Source organism: Oncorhynchus mykiss, chromosome 12, assembly GCF_057628025.1.
Source record: "Oncorhynchus mykiss isolate SJ-2025 chromosome 12, ASM5762802v1, whole genome shotgun sequence".
NCBI lineage: Eukaryota > Metazoa > Chordata > Actinopteri > Salmoniformes > Salmonidae > Oncorhynchus > Oncorhynchus mykiss.
Window position 1 is genome coordinate 49948529 of NC_143033.1, and position 19483 is coordinate 49968011.

General features: G+C 42.6%; 1 protein-coding gene across 6 annotated transcripts in view; it reads left to right on the plus strand.

Moving 5' to 3' along the window:
• Positions 1-1283: 1283 nt before the first annotated feature.
• LOC110537712 (myotonin-protein kinase) overlaps positions 1284-19483 on the plus strand; it is a 40993-nt gene continuing 22793 nt past the window's right edge. For 2 of the 6 annotated variants that reach the window (XM_090192648.1, XM_090192649.1), the window contains exons 1-6: positions 1330-2334; positions 13235-13326; positions 13415-13498; positions 13691-13786; positions 14050-14098; positions 15061-15154. In XM_090192648.1, coding sequence (XP_090048774.1) covers positions 15152-15154 — 3 coding nt within the window. In that variant the 5' untranslated portion in view covers positions 1330-2334; positions 13235-13326; positions 13415-13498; ... (1 more) ...; positions 14050-14098; positions 15061-15151. Of the gene's footprint in view, positions 2335-13234; positions 13327-13414; positions 13499-13690; positions 13787-14049; positions 14199-15060; positions 15155-19483 lie in introns of all 6 variants that reach the window. The other 4 variants (XR_016485100.1, XR_016485101.1, XM_036937682.2 and 1 more) reach the window with 3 other exon arrangements.

The window sequence follows — 19483 nt, forward strand, 5'->3', positions numbered from 1 at the left end:
GCATTGTGGCTTGCGTGTTTAGACGTGTCACTCAAACCTCTCACAGAGCACTAACTCCTCTTTTCAAAACTCTGTCTGTATCTGTGCATGAGCTCCCACGCTCTGATGAAGGCGATTCGTGTCAACATAAGCTCATTGTTTGTTTCTCCGGTCAATAAATCGATCAGATTTACTGAGTGCTCTTTTTTATTTACTCTCCAGGATATCCTGGGGTACGTTTTTGGGGATTTCCAAGTCCCTCAGTTGAGCACCTGATCCCCCCCCCCCCCCCCCTTAGCTGAAGCACATTTGGGTTTATCTTTTTTCCTAGGTAGAATTTGTCAGATTACCCTCCCCTAATCCTAACCATAACTATTTGGGTTGAAATGTAAAAACAGTTCATAGGTCAGCATCTAGAGGCAACTTCACTTAACTGTGTGGTGTCTGTGTGAGCACCAACCAAGGTTGGGCTCAATTCCATTTTAATTCAACTATCCCAGGAGGTAAAGTGACAAAGTGACATTTTGTCAACTGAAAACGTTGGGATTAGATTGGAATTTCAGTTTACTTTCTGAGATCACTGAATTGAAATGGAAATGCTAAAACTGACCGTAGATCAGAATTGGGTCTGACCAGGGTGAAGGTAGCTGGCCAGCCTTCTGTGCTGTGCCCTGGCGTGTCCCAGAGTGCCACTTCCTTAGGAAAACATTCCACTTACACTGTCTGCACCACACTACCATGTTGTTATGCTGTGGCTCCCATACACAAACACAGACACTCACATGGACACCACACACACATTCACTAAGTCTAAGATGTGCTATGCACACATCAGTGGAGGCTACTGAGGGGAACCACATAATACAAACACGCTGTGCACACACCGACATGCTAGATGTGCACCAGCAAAAGACACCAATGTACGTAGACATAGGAACGTACGTAGGCACACGTGTGCTCTACATACACACACGCCTAAGTGCATGAGCAAATACGGATGTACATCCGTCATATGTGGGCACAACATGCCGGCTTGCACCCACACAAGCCCCACACTGCCACAAACACAATTCAAACACACATATCAATATGGTGTTAAAATGAAACATACATCAATATAAATCACGCGTTCGGTAGAATTTGCTTTGAAAACAATGAAATATTGGAATAAAATGGAGAACAAGTTCAAGGCAATGAGAGGCCGATTTGAGGCAAGGGAGGCTGGAGCTGTGGTGCATCAACAGAAGAAGAGAGGAAGGGGGGCAGTTCAGTGGAGAAGTCAAAACAGAAAAGCTGTGAGGAGCGAGAAAGAGAGAGAGAGAGAGGAAATAGGGAGCAACGCTTACAGGCACACATTGAGCGACAGACAGCGGGGAAAGAAGAGAAGGACAGACAGACAAAGAGAATAAACGTATGGACAGACGGAGAGTGGAGGATTTTCAGAGCCAGTGAGCCTGACAAGAAAAGTGGACAACCACTGTGCCCCTGAAAAGAGTGAGTGAAGGAGGGAGAGAAAAGGGGAGGGAGGAGGGCTGTGCAGACAGAAGATGAGCGAGAGGTGAGATGGAGGGATCTGCAAAAGTTGAGGGACCAAAATAGCTCATGGACCGTGGACAGTTTTGTAACAGTCGTGTGAGAATTGTGGAGACAATAAAGCATGTACTGTACCTGCAGTACAGAGTAGTGTAGGTTTTGGTTTGGCCACATACAGTTCTAGAACATGGAGCTACAATTCTGTAAAAGAGGTGAACGATTTTGAACTTTGAAGTTTTGGGAGGCAAGTACTGACAAATGAGAAGGATGAGAGAAAGACAGATAGACTGAAAGAGAAAAATTAAGAAGTGGTAGAAGTGAGACAAAAACAGAAACCAAGAGAGGGGGCCAAAGGGTAAGAGAGAGAGAGAGACACACACACACACACACACACTGTACAGCGTGACGAACGAACAGATGAGAGTGGAGTAGCGAGTGGAACAGAGGAAAGAGAGAGGGATCAAGAGAGAGAGAAAGAGGGAGGGAGAAAGAGAGTGACAAACAGGGAGTAAGAGAGAAAAAAACAGGGCACTGTAAACTACAGGAAGCCACCGTGTCAAACAAACAGGGGACTAGAAGACCTCCAGTCCAGAACCAGCCACCAGCCTCCAGTCTCCATTGACTTCAGGGAGTTGCAACGCCTGCTGGACAGCATGTCGGCGAGCCCTGGGCCTCGTGACTCAGACCTACTGCTGTTGGAACTCCAGGCCCCAGGGCCGGTGGGACTGCAGACACTGTTGGACCTGCTAGTGGGGGTGTACCAAGAGTTCCGCTTCTCACCCCTTGCCAGGGAGAAGTACGTTGCGGGCTTCCTGCAGTGGGGTCAGTCCCTTACTTACAAAGCCTTAACTTAACACTGTGTGTGTGTGTGTGTGTGTGTGTGTGTGTGTGTGTGTGTGTGTGTGTGTGTGTGTGTGTGTGTGTGTGTGTGTGTGTGTGCGTGTGTGCGTGTGCGCGTGTGTGCGTGTGTGTGTGCAGATGTAACCTTACATGTGTACTTACTGATTTAAAACCTGCCTGTGTTTCAATTTGCTTACATGTATGCCGAGTGGGTCGAGTTTGCCCTTTCGGGATTATCCATAGGTTCTATTGCCCCAGGTAAACTAAATTAAGCACAAAGTATTTGAAAGAAAACGATTACACTCCCCTGCGTATTTATTTGTAGAGTGAAGCTAAAACTTTTCATTTAATACTCTAGCATTTTGGATTTGAGACCAAATGTTTTAAATGAGGTGACAGTACAGAATGCCAATTTTATTTGAGGGTATCATACATATATGTTTTACTGTTTAAAAATGAAAGCACTTTATGTATCTAGTCGCCCCATTAGAAGGTGTTATAAGAGCCATGGACAAATTGACTGATAGTGTATTAAATTTAAGTCAAAAGTTTAGTATTTGGTCTCATATTCCTAGCACGCAACAACTACATCAACCTTGTGACTCTACACACTTGTTGAATGCACTTGCAGTTTGTTTAGGTTGTGTTTTAGATGATGTTGTGCGTTAATTGAAACGAATAGTAAATAATAATGTGTTTCGGAACATGTCTACATTACATTGGATGCTACCTACCATCACTCTGGATAATCATGAATGAATGGTGAATGTACAAAGATCATACCCCTCAAAAAATTTGCATGTTTTGGAGACGTGATCTTTGTGTATCTGAAACCTTTTGTGGGATATGGTTTCATCTTGATATTAGACTACTTTAGAAGTCTGAAAACACTGGACAAACTTTGATTAGAAAGTGTAAAGTCCCTAAAAATGGACAGCATTACGACTAGTTCTATGTTTATAGAAGCAGTCAACCCTTGGTTGTGGTGAGTGCATGTGATGTGTTCCCCAGAGTAGCATACTGAGTCATGTTGTGTTCTACTAAGGTCAGGAGAATAAAGTGTCCTTACAGTGTAAAGACTGCAGTGAAAACACAAGGTCATGTAAGCCAACACCCCTCTGTTAACCTTCTTCCAGCCCTCGTGAGCCCCCATGATATTTCAGCTGGTGTCAGCCTGTTAAGCCCACCAGCAGTCACAAACACGCACACGCACACACACACACACTTTACAGCAGGAAATCACAGGACTATTTGCTGATTGCCCCCCCCGGCTACTAAAACTGAGTACTGTTTTATTGGGAACATTGGCCTCACTGTTGGACATGTTGAACTCTGTTGAACTCCTCACATCTTCACACTTTTCTTTTCAACCTTTCATCGTTTATCCTCCAATTCTGAAACTATTAATTGACTACAAAATCAGTCTCCGGATTTGAACCCTGTTGAAAACCTGTGGTTTGAATTGAAGAAGGCCGTCCATAAGACCGGACGAAGGATATCAAGGATCTGGAAAGATTCTTCATGGAGGAATTGTCTAAGATCCCTCCCAATGTGTACTCCAATCTCATAAAACATTTTAGAAAAAGGCTCTATGCCGTTATCCCTTCAAGGTGAGGTATTGAAAGATATTGAAAACAGAGGTGGCAATAATTTTGACCCTTAACCTTTAGCGATATTTTTTATTACAAAATCTCTTTATTTTTTAAAATTGTATTAGTATATAATAATATGTTCAAATTGTTTTGGGGCACACAACACAGCTCAGTATTTGTACTATTTATTTTATAGTATTTTTGTCTCATTTTTATCAAGGATACCAATATGGACCAGACTGTATATTCCATGATATTTCAATCAAAAAGATGTGTATACATGTATACTGTAACATGAATGGTTCCACATATATACTGTACAATACAGTGGCGGTGAGTGCCGTTTAAGATGAGGGAGGAAGATTTTTTCCTCTGGCCTTATTTCTATTACAGCATATTGGATGACTCTCATTCATGTTCCATTCACCCAGTTCAATGTAACAGCGATAGGTTTTGGCTACTACATGATACTGACATTTTCCCTATACCCATCATGAGGTGGCTACAACCTAGCCTAGGTTGAGGTGGCTACAACCTAGCCTAGGTTGAGGTGGCTACAACCTAGCCTAGGTTGAGGTGGCTACAAACTAGCCATAAGGGTGTTTCAGTAGGTCTAACTAGCTTGCTGCATTGGCTTGCTAAGTAAGTGATACTGAAAGTCCAAAATAATGCAGAAATCTCTCTATCAATTTTTCTCTAGCTTCTCCTTTTTTTGGGAGGGAGAAATTAATTTGTTAAAAACTGTTCAACAATTGTCTTTCTCTCTCTTTGAGTCAACTACTCACTACATTTTATGTGCTGCAGTGTTAGCTAGCTATAGCTTATGCTGTCAGTACTAGATTAATTCTCTGATCCTTTGATTGGGTGGACAACATGTCAGTTCATGCTGCATGAGCTCTGATAGGCGGGAGGAAGTCCTCTGGAAGTTGTCATAATTACTGTGTAAGTCTATGGAAGGGGGCGAGAACCATGAGCCTCCTAGATTTTATATTGAAGTCAATGTACCCAGAGGAGGATGGAGGTTTGCTGTCCTCCGGCTACATTTACGGTTACATGGAGTGCTGTTGAGGCTACTGTAGACCTTCTTTGCGAAATAGTGTTTTAATTAGTTCTTTGGTGTCAATTGATTATATTTAGTATAGTTTTATCTAAAAAAGGATAACATTTTTATGACATTCACTGAGGAGGATCACCAATCCACATCTTGTCAGATCTGTGCTCGAACTTAATTTCTCCTGTGCTCGTTTGAATAAACTCTTAGTGTACAGTATTTCAAAATGCTTCGTAAATATGTGATGCGACTGAGTGAGTGTGTGTGTGCACAAAATGTTGTGTACGTGCGTGTGCATGCAATCGCTCATGTCTTCCTGCTTCTGTGTTTGTGCAATTTAGTCCAGTGGCCGAGGGATATCATATGTCACAGAGATGGAGGTTCCTATTTTGGTCTTAGCATGTGTCCAGTCTTGCTCGGGGATGAGTGTACTGTAGAGTGTCAGATGTGGAACGTTGACCAGTTCGTGGGATTAGTGTAGGCTGAGTGGGTTAGACCTCAGTTAATCTTTCCTTAACACAGTCAGCAAGGCAGAGAGTCAGGCAGAGAGTCAAGGAGACCCTGGTTGGTTGTGGGGATCTGAAATCCACAAAAGTCCCCACAAAGATAGTAAATCAAGGAAAATTCTCCCTCGTGTGGACATTTCCCACATCCCTCAGAGGATAAAGGCTATTTTAAGTTTAGGGGTTAGGTTTAGGTTTACGGTTACAATTGGGGTTATAGTTAGAATTGGGGTTCGGGTTAGGTTCAGGGTTAGGATTTAGGAGTTAGGGTTATAGTTAGGGTGAGGGTTAGGGTTAGGTTTAAGGGTTAGGATTAGGATTTTGAATGGAAATACATTTTAAATCCCTATAAGGTTAGATTAACATAACATGTGTGTGTCTGTTGGTCTGTCTGTCTGCCTTTCTTTCTTTGTTTCTCTCACTGTGCATCTTTCTTTCTGGATCTGTGTGTATGCCCCCCCCCCCTCTCTCTCTCTCTCTCTCTCTCTTTCTCTCTCTCTGTCTCGCTCTCCCTCGCTCGCACTCTCTCTCTCGCACTCTCTCTCTCTCTCTCTCTTTCTCTCTCTCTGTCTCTCTCTCCCTCGCTTGCACTCTCTCTCTCTCGCACACTCTCTCTGTCTCTCTCTCGCTCGCTCGCTTTCTCTCTCTTTCTCTCTCTCTCGCTCTCATTCTCTTTCTCTCTCCATCCCTCTCTTTCTGGCAGGGTTCTGGTCTGGTCTGGTCACTCCCTACATGGCATTCATAACAGAATGAGTTTTCGATGGGGACATGGCCAAAGTCAACATGCACAGGAACAGGCTGTGGCTCAATCACCCTCCTTTTCAGCTTTTCAGCTTTTCATTGCTCCCGCTTTGAGAATGCAATGTCATAGTTGCCGACAAGTGTATTACATGAATCATGTAATGTCAGCAGCTACAGAGGAACTATATGAGTTTTCAACTTGGGATAGTTCCTTATTCTCTTCATGCTATTAGTATTTTGCATCATTATTTTGGGTTATTATGTTATCTCCCAACAAATCAGGATCTGTGTTTTATGGTGCCAAATTTTTTTGCGTAGATGCTGTGTAGATGCTGTAAAAAGTCACTTGACTTACCCATATGTCACTCAACCTTATCAAGTCAGCTCCTCCACTTATTTTAAGTTATTAAGAATCTTTCTTTCCAAAAAATGTACACAAAAACATAGCAACAGGACTCCCACCCCTCCTCCCTCACGCTCTCTTTTTTCTCTCACTTTCTCTCTCTGTCTCTCTTTCTCTCTCGCTCTCTCTCTTTCTCCTTTTCTTTCTCTCTTTCTCTCTCTTTGTCCCTCTCTTTTCGGCTCCCTGTCTCACTAATTTTTTCCTGTCTGTGTCCATCTCCCTGGAGGAAAGACATGTACATTAACAGATGTAGGATCTTTGAGCCAGTTTGCTACAGCAGAAATGTAATTCTGCAGCAGGAAATTAAGGAATTATTATGTGTATTATAATTCATGTAATTTTTTTTCCAGGGGTTGATACATTTTCATTTAGGGCAAATAAAGTCTGAAATGTTGAAGTGGAAATGACTAACTTTTAGAAGCCTTTTTAAATATTGAATACACTACAAGTTAGCAGGAACAGGAAACCAGTAAAGGACCGTGGTAAACAACACAGACAGGAAGAGGAGAGGAAAGAATCTCATCCCACTCCATACCATACTTTCCATCAGGGCCCTGTTCTCTGTCAACGTGTGTGTGTGTGTGTGTGTGTGTGTGTGTGTGTGTGTGTGTGTGTGTGTCTAGGGTTTGTTTATCTGGTGTGTGTCCTTAGGGTTTATCTGGTGTGTGTGTACCCTGTGATAATCTAATTGTAAGTAAGCTACTATGAGAAGCCAAATGAAACATTTTATTATATAAAAATGTTTCATTATGTTTTTGTTTTCTAATGTTTTGTCTCAATGATTCTGGTAGTTTAAATGCTAAAATGTTGTTGCTGTTGCTAAAACTACATCAAAACCTCAGGAAAGGTGGCAGGATATTCACGCCATCCTTTTCATCCATTCAAATCCATTCAAATCCTTGACGCGTGCGGCCAATCCTGACTCAAATCCATGTTAATGGATAGAGTCAGCATAGGCGTGGCTCCTTTGCCTAGCTTGAAGTAGCTTTGTTCGTTGCATTGACACAATTTCATATTTATTTGCACATGTGTATTGCCTGAACATGTTGTGTGGGAAATCTGGGGTAAGCTCTTTACATGTGGGCGTGTCTACATAATGTGGCACTCGCATCTGTTGAACAGAACGAAGGTGAAGCTAGCTAACTAGCTAGCAAAAACAACCTGACAAATGGACACTATACTGCACCTCAAACAATTTTCCAAGTTGGAAATATCGAACGCGCCATTCTCGAGGGTTTGAAGAGTGGAACATCAACTATAATGAAAGATAAGACTAGACAGCGGCAGCATACACGAGCTCTACAAGACGTGACTTTATTCATGACAGGCAATCACCATCTCCCTCACTGCTAGCTGTCGGGCAGTCGAACAGTGAGAACTGGATTGTCCACTCTGAAATGTCATTACCAATTAATACTTTTTACCCGGACTTTTACACATCTTGGACATTTACTTTGGCTTTGTGGATGTAATGGAAATGGGGCTTCTCCCGCCACTAAATGCGGGCCAGAGCCTTGGCTTCTAAGAGATGGATATGGCTAGTGGGAGGATTCTGCTTCCCGACCAGTTGGATGCCCTAATGGATGGAGCTGCCTACATGTGTGCAGTGTGGGAGAACTGTGCTACCAGCTACTGCTTGTGTGTGTGTGTGTGTGTGTGTGTGTGTGTGTGTGTGTGTGTGTGTGTGTGTGTGTGCGTGTGTGTGTGTGTGTGTGTGTGTGTGTGTGTGTATGTAACTTTTTGCATCAGTGTATAAATGGAACCAAAGGAGGCCTTGGACATGTGTCTCCCAAACAAGCATAGGCCTGCTGTGTGCATGCAGAATAAAATAATAGCAGAGCCATGTCCGTGACTTCTGCAATGCCATCACCGAGAGGTTCACCCTGAATGACAGATGAATGGAATCCATTTGCAAGTAAAGGTAGGCCTAAATGGATTTTCCTAGGCTACTGTTGAATGAACATGGGAATAGACAACATCCCTTTGATGCGTTTGATTTATCAAGCTCGAATTTCATTTTGTTGAGTCCCTTTTGCAACGTTTCGAACTGTTAATTGTAGATATGGACATTTCGTTTGAACCTTGTTTATTATGTACAGTATGTGTGCATAATAACATTTTACATAATAATATTATTGTGTGTGCGGTGAATTGACAGAATTGTAAATCCATTGTGAATGGAGTTTGCTTTGCCACCTATTCGGATGAAATGTGTCCATGTATTGGTCTTTTAGTGCCAACTATTGGTTGTAACTTTGGATGCTACATCGGTCTACAGCTGAGCTGAGTTGAGCAGTGTGTCATTTTGTTGGATGATATGAAATATGCCACCATCAGAGACGATTGCTTGCGTATCTTTGCTAAATTGGTATTTACATTGGTTGGGAATTGTTTGTCAATTTGTATGGTTGTATGGTTAACTTGGGCTTCATCAAGGTTTATTGTGAGTAAATCTGGCTTTGATAATAGCCAGTTCCTACCCAGCCACCGACCTCACCGCATGTCACTGGTGTGTGTGTGTGTGGAGGAGGATACAGCTGATCAGGATGGGTGGAAATCGAGAAGGATGATTTCTGACCTCATATCCTCTCCTGTGGTATTACAGTCATCATCTCTTTAAACCAAGCATGTCCTGCTGACAGGGACACATTCTCTGACACTCCAGAGTAAAGTTTCCCATAGGAACAGATCTAAGATCAGCTTCCTCTCCGCCAATCTTAACCTGAACTATTATTGCAGAAAATGCTAAACTGACCCAAGATCAGCCTCCAGGGTATGATGAGCTTGCCTGGCACAATGGAACATTTGCAAACACGGCACATCTGACACTCCAGGCTGGCTAAATCAAATGCTGGTGTGTTCAGGATGTTGGAACCCCTATGGGCTATTAGTAAGGTTAGAAACTCTATCATTGACCACATTTACATGCACACCAATATCCTGTTATTATATCCCGTTTACAATAACCCGAATAAGATGCCTGGGATACGCTGATCTTAGAGGGGATACTGTGGCATGTAAACATCTTATCCCGTTTGCTGTTGTTTTTCACGATATGCGTAGGCTCAGTTTCGCATAGTAATCAATGTAAACTGTTGTGTTGAGGGTGGAATTTCAACCACAAGATTATGTCACCATTATAATGAATTCTCAACATATAAAAACCTTGTAAAAATATGTTTTAGTTGTACCTCTGAAACAATGTCAGATCTTCAACACTATATCCACTATCAGAAGATTTTTAAAAAAAACAATAGGCTGGGCAGCACCTCCTGGAGCAGGGATCAATAACCAGCATTCAGGGCTAGAACCACTCAGTTTATAATTACAAATGTTTTGTAGACCCCAAATTGACTGCAAGAAGCCCAAACAGATATAATGTTTGACTTTAACGTAATCATTTCAAACCTTGCTTACATTTGTATACTATCACGTGTCTGTCTATTATGCGTGGGGATACTTGGGAACAGATTTCTAAAATTAAAATCCCTTGGAGCTCATTTCCTGTTGTTTTTACAGTCTTATGTCCCAAAAATTATAATAATTATAATAACAAAAAAATGATTACAAAAATGTTTTTGTTCAGAAAACTTTCGGTGCCAAATAAAACCACCCGCGGGCCGCCAGGCTGAATAGAAATAGTGCACATAGTACATATCTACCACTTCTTGGACTTGCTTACAATGCGAGTAACAGATCTACAACTCTCATGTGAATTTGGTCAGGTCGCCCAAAAAGTTACGTTGCAGTTTTAATAAGTAAATATAGTCACTGTTGCTATAATTTTTTTCCCCAAAGGGTAGGTTTAACAGATACAAATGAAATGTAACCATACTTTATAAGTCATATATCATAAATTTGACTGTTTAGGCCTATATATATATATATATATATATATATATATATATATAGCGTTTGCAAAGTCATCAACAGCTATTGTTTCAATTCAAGCCAAAATTGGACTAAAATACATATAGGCCTATGGTTTTAAGCGTTGGTTGATTTAAAATGTAATCTTCAAGTTAATCATTAATATGTTGGATTCACATCTCCTTTTCAACTAAAAAAATCTAAGTAAAAAATAGAACTACATCAAATCAAACTTGAAATAAAATAACATTTGCGCCGAATACAACAGGTACAACAGTGAAATGCTTACAGGGGGTACTGGTACAGAGTCAATGTGCGGGGGCACCGGTGTCTAGGTAATTGAGGTAATATATACATGTAGGTAGAGTTATTAAAGTGACTATGCATAGATAATAACAGGGAGTAGCAGCAGCGTAGAATGGGGGGGGGGAGGGCAAAACAAATAGTCTGGGTAGCCATTTGATTAGATGTTCAGGAGTCTTATGGCTTGGGGGTAGAAGCTGTTTGAAAGACTCTTGGACCTAGACTTGGCGCTCCGGTACCGCTTGCTGTGTGGTAGCAGAGAGAACAGTTTATGACTAGGGTGACTGGAGTCTTTGACAATTTTTAAGGGCTTCCTCTGACTCTGCCTGGTATAGAGGTCCTGGATGTCAGGAAGCTTGGCCCCGGTGATGTACTGGTGCAGCTGTAAAACCTTTTGAGGATTGAGGACAAAATGTCAAATGTCAAATATTTTTAGTCTCCTGAGGGGGAATAGGTTTTGTCGTGCCCTCTTCATGACTGTCTTGGTGTGCTTGGACCATGTTAGTTTGTTGGTGATGTGGACGCAAAGAACTTGAAGCTCTCAACCTGCTCCACTACAGCCCCGTCGATGAGAATGGGGGCGTACTCGGTCCTCCTTTTCCTGTAGTCCACAATCATCTCCTTTGTCTTGATCACGTTGAGGGAGAGGTTGTTGTCCTTGTACCACACGGCCAGGTGTTTGACCTACTCCCTATAGGCTGTCTCATCGTTGTTGGTGATCAGGCCTAACACTGTTGTGTCATCGACAAACTTAATGATGGTGTTGGAGTCATGCCTGGACGTGCAGTCATAGGTGAACAGGGAGTACAGGAGGGGACTGAGCAGGCACCCCTGAGGGGCCCCTGTGTTGAGGATCAGCATGACGGATGTGTTGTTGCCTACCCTTACTACCTGGGGGTGGCCCATCAGGAAGTCCAGGATCCAGTTGCAGAGGGAGGTGTTTAGTCCCACGTCCTTAGCTTAGTGATGAGCTTTGTGCGCTCTATGGTGTTGAACGCTGAGCTGTAGTCAATGGACAGCATTCTCACATAGGTGTTCCTTTTGTCCAGGTGGGAAAGGGCAGTGTGGAATGCGATTGAGATTGTGTCATCTGTGGATCTGTTGGGGAGGTATGCAAATTTGGGGTGGGTCTAGGGTTTCCGGGATGATGGTGTTGATGTAAGTCATGACCAGCCTTTCAAAGCACTTCATGGCTACCGACGTGGATGCTATGGGGCGGTAGTCATTTAGGCACGTTACCTTCATTTTCTTGGGCACAGAGACTATGGTGTTCTGCTTAAAACATGTAGGTATTACAGACTCGTTCAGGGAGAAAATTGGAAATGGCAGTGAAGACACTTGCCAGTTGGTCCACGCAGGCTCTGTGTACACGTCCTGGTAATCTGTATGAATGTGAATGTTGACCTGTTTAATGGTCTTGCTCACATTGGCTACGGAGAGCGTGATCATACAGTCGTCCCGAACAGTTGGTGCTCTCACGCATGCTTCAGTGTTGTTTGACTAGAAGCGAGCATAAAAGGAATATAGCTTGTCTGGTAGGCTCGTGTCACTGGGCAGCTCACGGCTGGGTTTCCCTTTGTAGGCCATATTAGTTTGCAAGCCCTGTCACATCCGATGAGCGTCAGACCCAGGGTAGTGGGATTCAATCGTAGTCCTTTGTGGGTTATTGTCTGTAGATTGTTGAGATTTTAAAAAATCCATTTTAGAATAAGGCTGAAGAAGGCTGTAACATCACGAAACTCAAGAGGTCTGAATACTTTCCTAAGGCACTGTACAGGGAATAGGGGGCCATTTGGGGTCCAATCAAGGAAGCAACAGGACTCTGCAGGATTATGTTGTTTCCACAAGAAGCTCTCTCTCTCTCTCTCTCTCTCCACTGAAAGGGTTTACAATGTTGCCTTGGTCTTGCACGCATTCCTCCCCACACAAGAAGGCATGGGACAAAAAAAGGAAAAATGATGGGGCTGAAAAACCTGTCTTAAAAAAGTATTAAATGGTGGTGGCTATTCTTAGACACACTCTTAGACTATTTCAGACCACCAGTGTCTTAAAGGGGAAGTGGGGGCTTGTTACCGTCATAAGTGCATACATTTTTCAGATGGTGGCCCCAGCAAGAATTAAACCCACAATTCTGGCATTGCACGCTCCATGCACTACCAACTCAGTCACAGAAATACACATGCATGTGTTTGTATGAAAGGTAAAAGGAAATGGACGATTCTTGCCAGCATGCCCGGGGGTCTTCTTGTTAACAGTGTGTGTGTCAGGCTTGCTTTTAAAAGACATGTGATGTATAAAACATTTTCTCCATACAAAACAGCATCAACAAAAAAATGATGGCCCTGATTAGCATGACATTTTTTTCCCCAACACCCTCTTTCCTTTCTTGTCCAATAACAACTCTATCCTCTAATCACAGTGGAGCCCCTGGTGAGGCAGGTGAAGAAGACGCGTATCAAGAGGGATGACTTCCACATCTTGAAGGTGATTGGTCGAGGGACCTTCAGTGAGGTGAGAGGACACTGCACAAGGTCAAGGTGCACATTGGACAATTGAATCTTGTCTCCGTTGTGACATGTTTGTGGCGCCGTATTTATAGGTGGCTGTGGCGAGGATGCGTAGCACACAGCAAGTGTACGCCCTGAAGATTATGAATAAGTGGGACATGCTGAAGCGAGGAGAGGTAAACATAAACACACATACACACACAGGAACTTTTCAGCATACTGTATTCTCACTATTCACATAACGGACACATTTTGTGTCAGCACCGACTTCCTCCCTTTGTTGCTTCTGGCTTCTACTGTAAAACAGCATGTGACGTCATCCTTCTTTCTGCGTTGCGTCTGTGTGTGTCTGTGTGTATGTCCTGTAGACAGCTTGTTACCAAGAGGAGAGAGAGGTTCTGCTGAAGGGCGATCGACGCTGGATCACTGAGCTGCACTACGCCTTCCAGGATGACAATTACCTGGTGGGTATCAGTAACAAGCACTCAGTTACGAGGGTCACGTCAGTGGCAGATTCTTGTCTGTTCTGTTCATCAGTGCCATTTCAGGGAAACCCCCTGTGTACTTTAACTGAAGCTACACTGTCTTTTCAGTGTAAATGTAGCTGCCCTCAGTTTCTTTCCCTCAAAATACACCAAGGAAAAATGAATTAATTTCTCGTCCACTCTCTTTGTTGGAACTATCTCTCCCCTTGCACAATATCTCTCTCTCTCTCTCTCCCTCTCAGTACCTGGTGATGGACTACTACGTGGGTGGTGACCTGTTGACCCTGCTCAGTAAGTTTGGCGACCGTATCCCTGAGGACATGGCGCAGTTCTACCTGGCTGAGATGGTCATGGCCATTGACTCCATCCACAGGATGGGCTATGTGCACAGGTTAGTTAGTCAGAGACACCCAGAAAGACGACACCATCCAGCAAATAATTTGTGGTGTTCCTAGATTGCCCCCCCCCCCCCCCTTAAAGTTCTGAAAACAGTCATGTTTCTGGAAGGAATGTTCGAAAGAACACTCAGAAAACAGGGAACATACTGCGAGTTGGTATTCATGTCATAACAAGGAATTCCTCTTGACCACGCCCACAAATTGGGGAAAACAATCATTATTTCACAAAACTCCCACGTAGGGAAACCCTGTGGCTTCAGTGTGTAAGAGTGGGAAATTGTGGGGACCCGGTTTTCAAGTAGGCTAGACGTAGCTATGTGTGTGGAAAACATTTTATCACGGGTAAGACATTTAACTTGTGTGTTTGTAACTCCACTTACTACTTGAAGCATTATAGTCAGTTTTGTGTTCTTTTCTTAAATGTCGTTTTGTAATTGACTTAAAAAAGCAGAGAACAAGAAAATGGTGTTTGAAAAAGGTTACATTTTTCATTGTAGGACAAACAAGGCAACCACAGGTTGTTTTCCCCACAGGTGGGCGTCGCCGCACGTCTATTTAATACCGGCTGGGACAATTGTTCCTTACTTTGGAACACCTACAAGGGAAGTTCAGAGAACATTGTTGACTATAGAATGGATGAATATATCCGCATACAATAACTTGAAAACACAATTTTTTTGAGTGTGGACCATGGACTGCATCTAATGGTTTGTTTTTGGTCCATGCACCTCAAATGAGTGCAGGATTCCAAAAACCATGGCAACATTAGTTATGCAATCCCATATAGATGGCCTGGGAACGAGAAGACCTTTGAAAGCACATAGACAGATTGGCATCTTTTACTCCCTTCTGCAGGGACATCAAACCTGACAACATCCTGCTGACGGCAGAGGGCCACATCAGGCTGGGGGACTTTGGTTCCTGTCTGAGGGTCCAGGAGGATGGCATGGTGAGAGACCCCAAAGGGCTGCAAAACACTCACAATTCACTCCACTGTTAACAATATTGCTGTGCAAAAGTTACAGACCGGGTATCGAACCTGGGTCTACTGTCACAACCCACTGGGCACACCACATCATTTCAATGTGGATAATTGGGCATTTCCTTGAGACGTTGATTAATGAGATTACAACCTATATTCACCCACTCAAAAAGACAACTAATAGTTTGTTGAATTTCTAATGCGTTATCACTATGCTTTCAACCATATAAAAGCACAACCTAATTCCAATAGAAAAATAATGTCACATTTTTGGTGTAATTGTCACACAAATGTTTATCACTGCGCTTTTACCTATTTGAAAGCACAGCAACGTTCAAATGGAAATACGATGTCAAATTGTTTATTTATGCAACAGATTGTGTTGTCACTGTGCTTCATTTAATAGCAGAACCAAAATGACCTGGATTTCAGTTGAGATTACATTAAAAGTACACGATCAATGCCAGTGATCAATGCCGTTTGAGATTCTGTGCAGATTATTACAGCAATTGTGAAGATCTCTACAGACCTGCAACGACCTATGCATGCTATCTAGAACATGCACGCTTTATATGATTACATAAGAAGACAACTATAGTTACAGTATCCTCAAAATGTGGCCATGGATTTGTTAAATAACATGGTGCTATGGTATAGATACAGATACTGTGCCTATCGGCATCTTGTCTGATGGTAATGGGGTTACCTTGGCAAACATGTCAGAGCGGTCATACCTTCCTGTGTGGTGTCCCATATACAACAGGATTGTCCTGGTGCAGAATACACAGGGTTTCTCCCTCCCCATATTGATTGATACCATTCAATTCAATAATAAAAAAAGAATACAAGTAAAAGTTGTGTCTAGTCAGTGCCAGGTCTCTCTCCATTTTGAGACATCAGTATCAAGCCCACGCACTCTATCATCCATTACGCACACCTGCCTTCCCTCATTACGCGCATCAGTGATATTAGACTCACCTGGACTCACTCATTACCTGTTATTACCTCCCCTATATTTGTCAGTTCCCCAGCTCTGTTCCCCGCTTCTGCATTGATTGTTTTTGTCTTTGTTTTCTTTTATGCTGACGCTGTTCCTGTCTCGTTCCATGCCCGTTATATATTAAAAGTTTGACTCCCCGTACCTGCTTCGTCTCTCCAGCGTTAACTCATGTGACGGAAAGGATGTTGCAAATACTGGACATTTCTGCTGTACTGTATTATTAGTAATCACATTTTGTCCCACATTGTGAATGTGTTGAGTGCCAGGTTTTTCTCCATTCAGAGATGTCATATCAAGCCTGTCTGTTGGTCAGGACTCCATCACATCATCTTGCAAGTCTCAAAGTACTGGCTGATAGATGCATCTATGAACATATACACAGTCACTGTTATATTACCTATAGCAGTCAGGATAGGTGTCTATGTTGAAGTTTGAACAGGTCAGTCTAAACAAACCTAATTCTGTTCTCACCATCGATCGATCACCTTTCGTGAGAAGGCAGGAGGTGAGGCTGGAGGTAAGGTCTTTGCTAGTGCCCCATTAATAGGCATGGCAGCTCAGATCAGCTCCTGGCCGGTTGTGATACAGCCTTGAATCAAACCAGGGTATCTGTAGTGACACCTCAAGCACTGAGATGCAGGGCCTTAGACCGCTGTGCCACTCGGGAGCCCGAGATTAAAGATACTGCTCGGTCACACAAACACACGCACAAAACACTGATTACATTATCAATGGTGGTTATGATTCAAAATGGTGGAACCAACCTGATTGCTGCGCTCACCTTTCTATTTCACCTCAGATATCATATGAAATAGAATGGTAAACGCAGCAATCGGGCTGGTTCACCAGGCTGAGTCATGAAGGTGAATTGGGACAAATCTCGAAACGATTTTGACCTTTGACCAAGTCAAATGTCACCAACCTGATTCAAGTGTCTGCCCTGCTCACAGCGAGGACATGTCTGCATGATGCTGAGGGTCCCTTGCTGGTCTTCTCTATGTTGTATTGACATCTCTCAAACAACTGCAGCAGGCAATCCTCATAAACAATTGACTTTCTCATCTTATGAGGTGGTGTTGACTGAGAGGTCCTGTGACAGGGGGACACAATAGACAGCCAAGTGGTAAATTGCATGTTACTATAAAGAAAGGACAAGGCTTTTTGATAACACTTCACAACCAAAATGATTCTACCCACTATACATTTCACATCAGGGGACCCAGACCGTCCTTGATTCAGCTCAAAAATAGATGTCTATAATTGGTTCAGATTTGGTCTGGTCTGGGACATCTATGTTCACAGGTTTGGACAGCACAGTACAGCTCAGTACAGTAGAGTACTCTGATTAGGTATAGAAGTAGGCCTAGGCTACCTGGCCTGCGCATAGATGTAGACTTATAAATGTGCCCATTTGGGGATCTGATACAATTTCTGATTAATTTTTAATTTAACCTTTATTTAACCAGGTAGGCCAGTTGAGAACAAGTTCTCATTTACAACTGCGACCTGGCCAAGATAAAGCAAAGCAGTGCGAAAAAACAACAACACAGAGTTACACATAAACAAACGTACAGTCAATAACACAATAGAACAAATCTTCTCAAAGTCATTTTTGTTTTTACATCCATTGAGAATGAAAATAGTTCCCCTACTAGCTCTCTCCCTTTTGATAACCACTCAGCATGTAATGCTCTGATCCGGTGGAAACACCATAAAATAGGCCTACCTGATTACTTCTTATCCCTTGCGCAAATATCCTACAGCTGTCTCAGTCTGTCTGGAGCTCACTGGTGTAGGACACTCTGAGGGCCCAGAATATTTTATACAATGTTGCAAATTTTCTGGCACGATCAGGCTGGACCAAGTTCATAGTTGATATAATGTTTTAAGTTCCTTGCAGACTGGCCATGCGTAGCCAGTGTGATTCATAGGATATTTATTTTCATCTGGATATTTTTGACTTGCAGGCTGCAATGTTTTTATTTGTTGGTTTATGAAGGCTATTTTTAAATATTGGCAATGACAATAGAAGTTACTTTTAGATGTGTGTCACTTTCATTTAGGTAGCGTTTTGTTTAACCACATTACATTGATTTTGAGATATGAAGACTTTATTAGAAATGAAATGAAACTGTTCCACAAAAATGTGCATATGAAAATCATAATAGGCATGCAGATCAGTAGAAATGGTATGATAATTTGGCACTCCAAATGGAAAAGCTTGCTCACAGCTGGTGTAGGCTATTACCGGCAATTTTTAGGAGCCTAATGGCGGAATCTGCGAAAGTGGGAGGAGGTGGGTTGGAACAGGTTTTTTTTCTTCTGGATAGGCTATATTAATCTCTGTCTCCCTCTTTAGTCATTTTTAATATCCGTGCTTAAAGCATCAGACAAGCATCAGACAAGCTCAGTAGCCTTTTATTCAAACATAGGGTGTTTCTATTATAGAAAAATACAAATTTAAAAATTTCAACCAATCGATTGGTCGAAAGAACAGATGACTCTCGGTTGACCAAGATTTTTTGGGGTCATTCAGCAGGAGCTCTTATCCAGAGTGACTTACACTCAGTGCATTCAACTAAGGTAGATAAACAACAACATATCACAGTCACAGCAAGAACAAAAAGCATCTGTAACCATTACTTAGAATGTTATTGTAGCTGAAGTGGTCTGTTGGTTTATTCTGTATGTTGGAGTACTTTGAACATCATCACTGCACCGGGGCCTCCCACTCCTCTGTTCTGTGAGGGGAGTAGTACATAGCGTTGTACGAGATCTTCAGTTTCTTGGCAATTTCTTGCATGGAATAGCCTTCATTTCTCAAAACAATAATAAATTGACAAGTTCAGAAGAAATTTCTTTTTTTCTGGCCATGTTGAGCCTGAAATCAAACCCACAAATGCTGTGTCATGTACTGTCATGTTGTGTCTTGTCTCTGTCCTTTCCCTTCACCCTGTCTCCCTCTGCTGGTCGTTATTAGGTTACCTTTTCTCCCCCGCTTTCCCCCAGCTGTTCCTTGTCTCCTCCTAACTACCCATTCACCCCGTTTCCCACCTGTTCCCTTTTTCCCTCTGATTAGGTCCCTATATCTCTCTCTGTTTTTGTTCCTGTCCTTGTCGGATTCTTGTTTGTTGTGTTTCATGCCTGAGCCAGACTATCGTCATGTTTGCTGTAACCTTGTCCTGTCCTGTCGGAATCTGCCGGTCTATCTGAGCCTACCTATGTTTGGTTATTAAAGAAGCTCTGTTTAAGTTAGTTCGCTTTTGGGTCCTCATTCACTCACCATAACAGAAGAA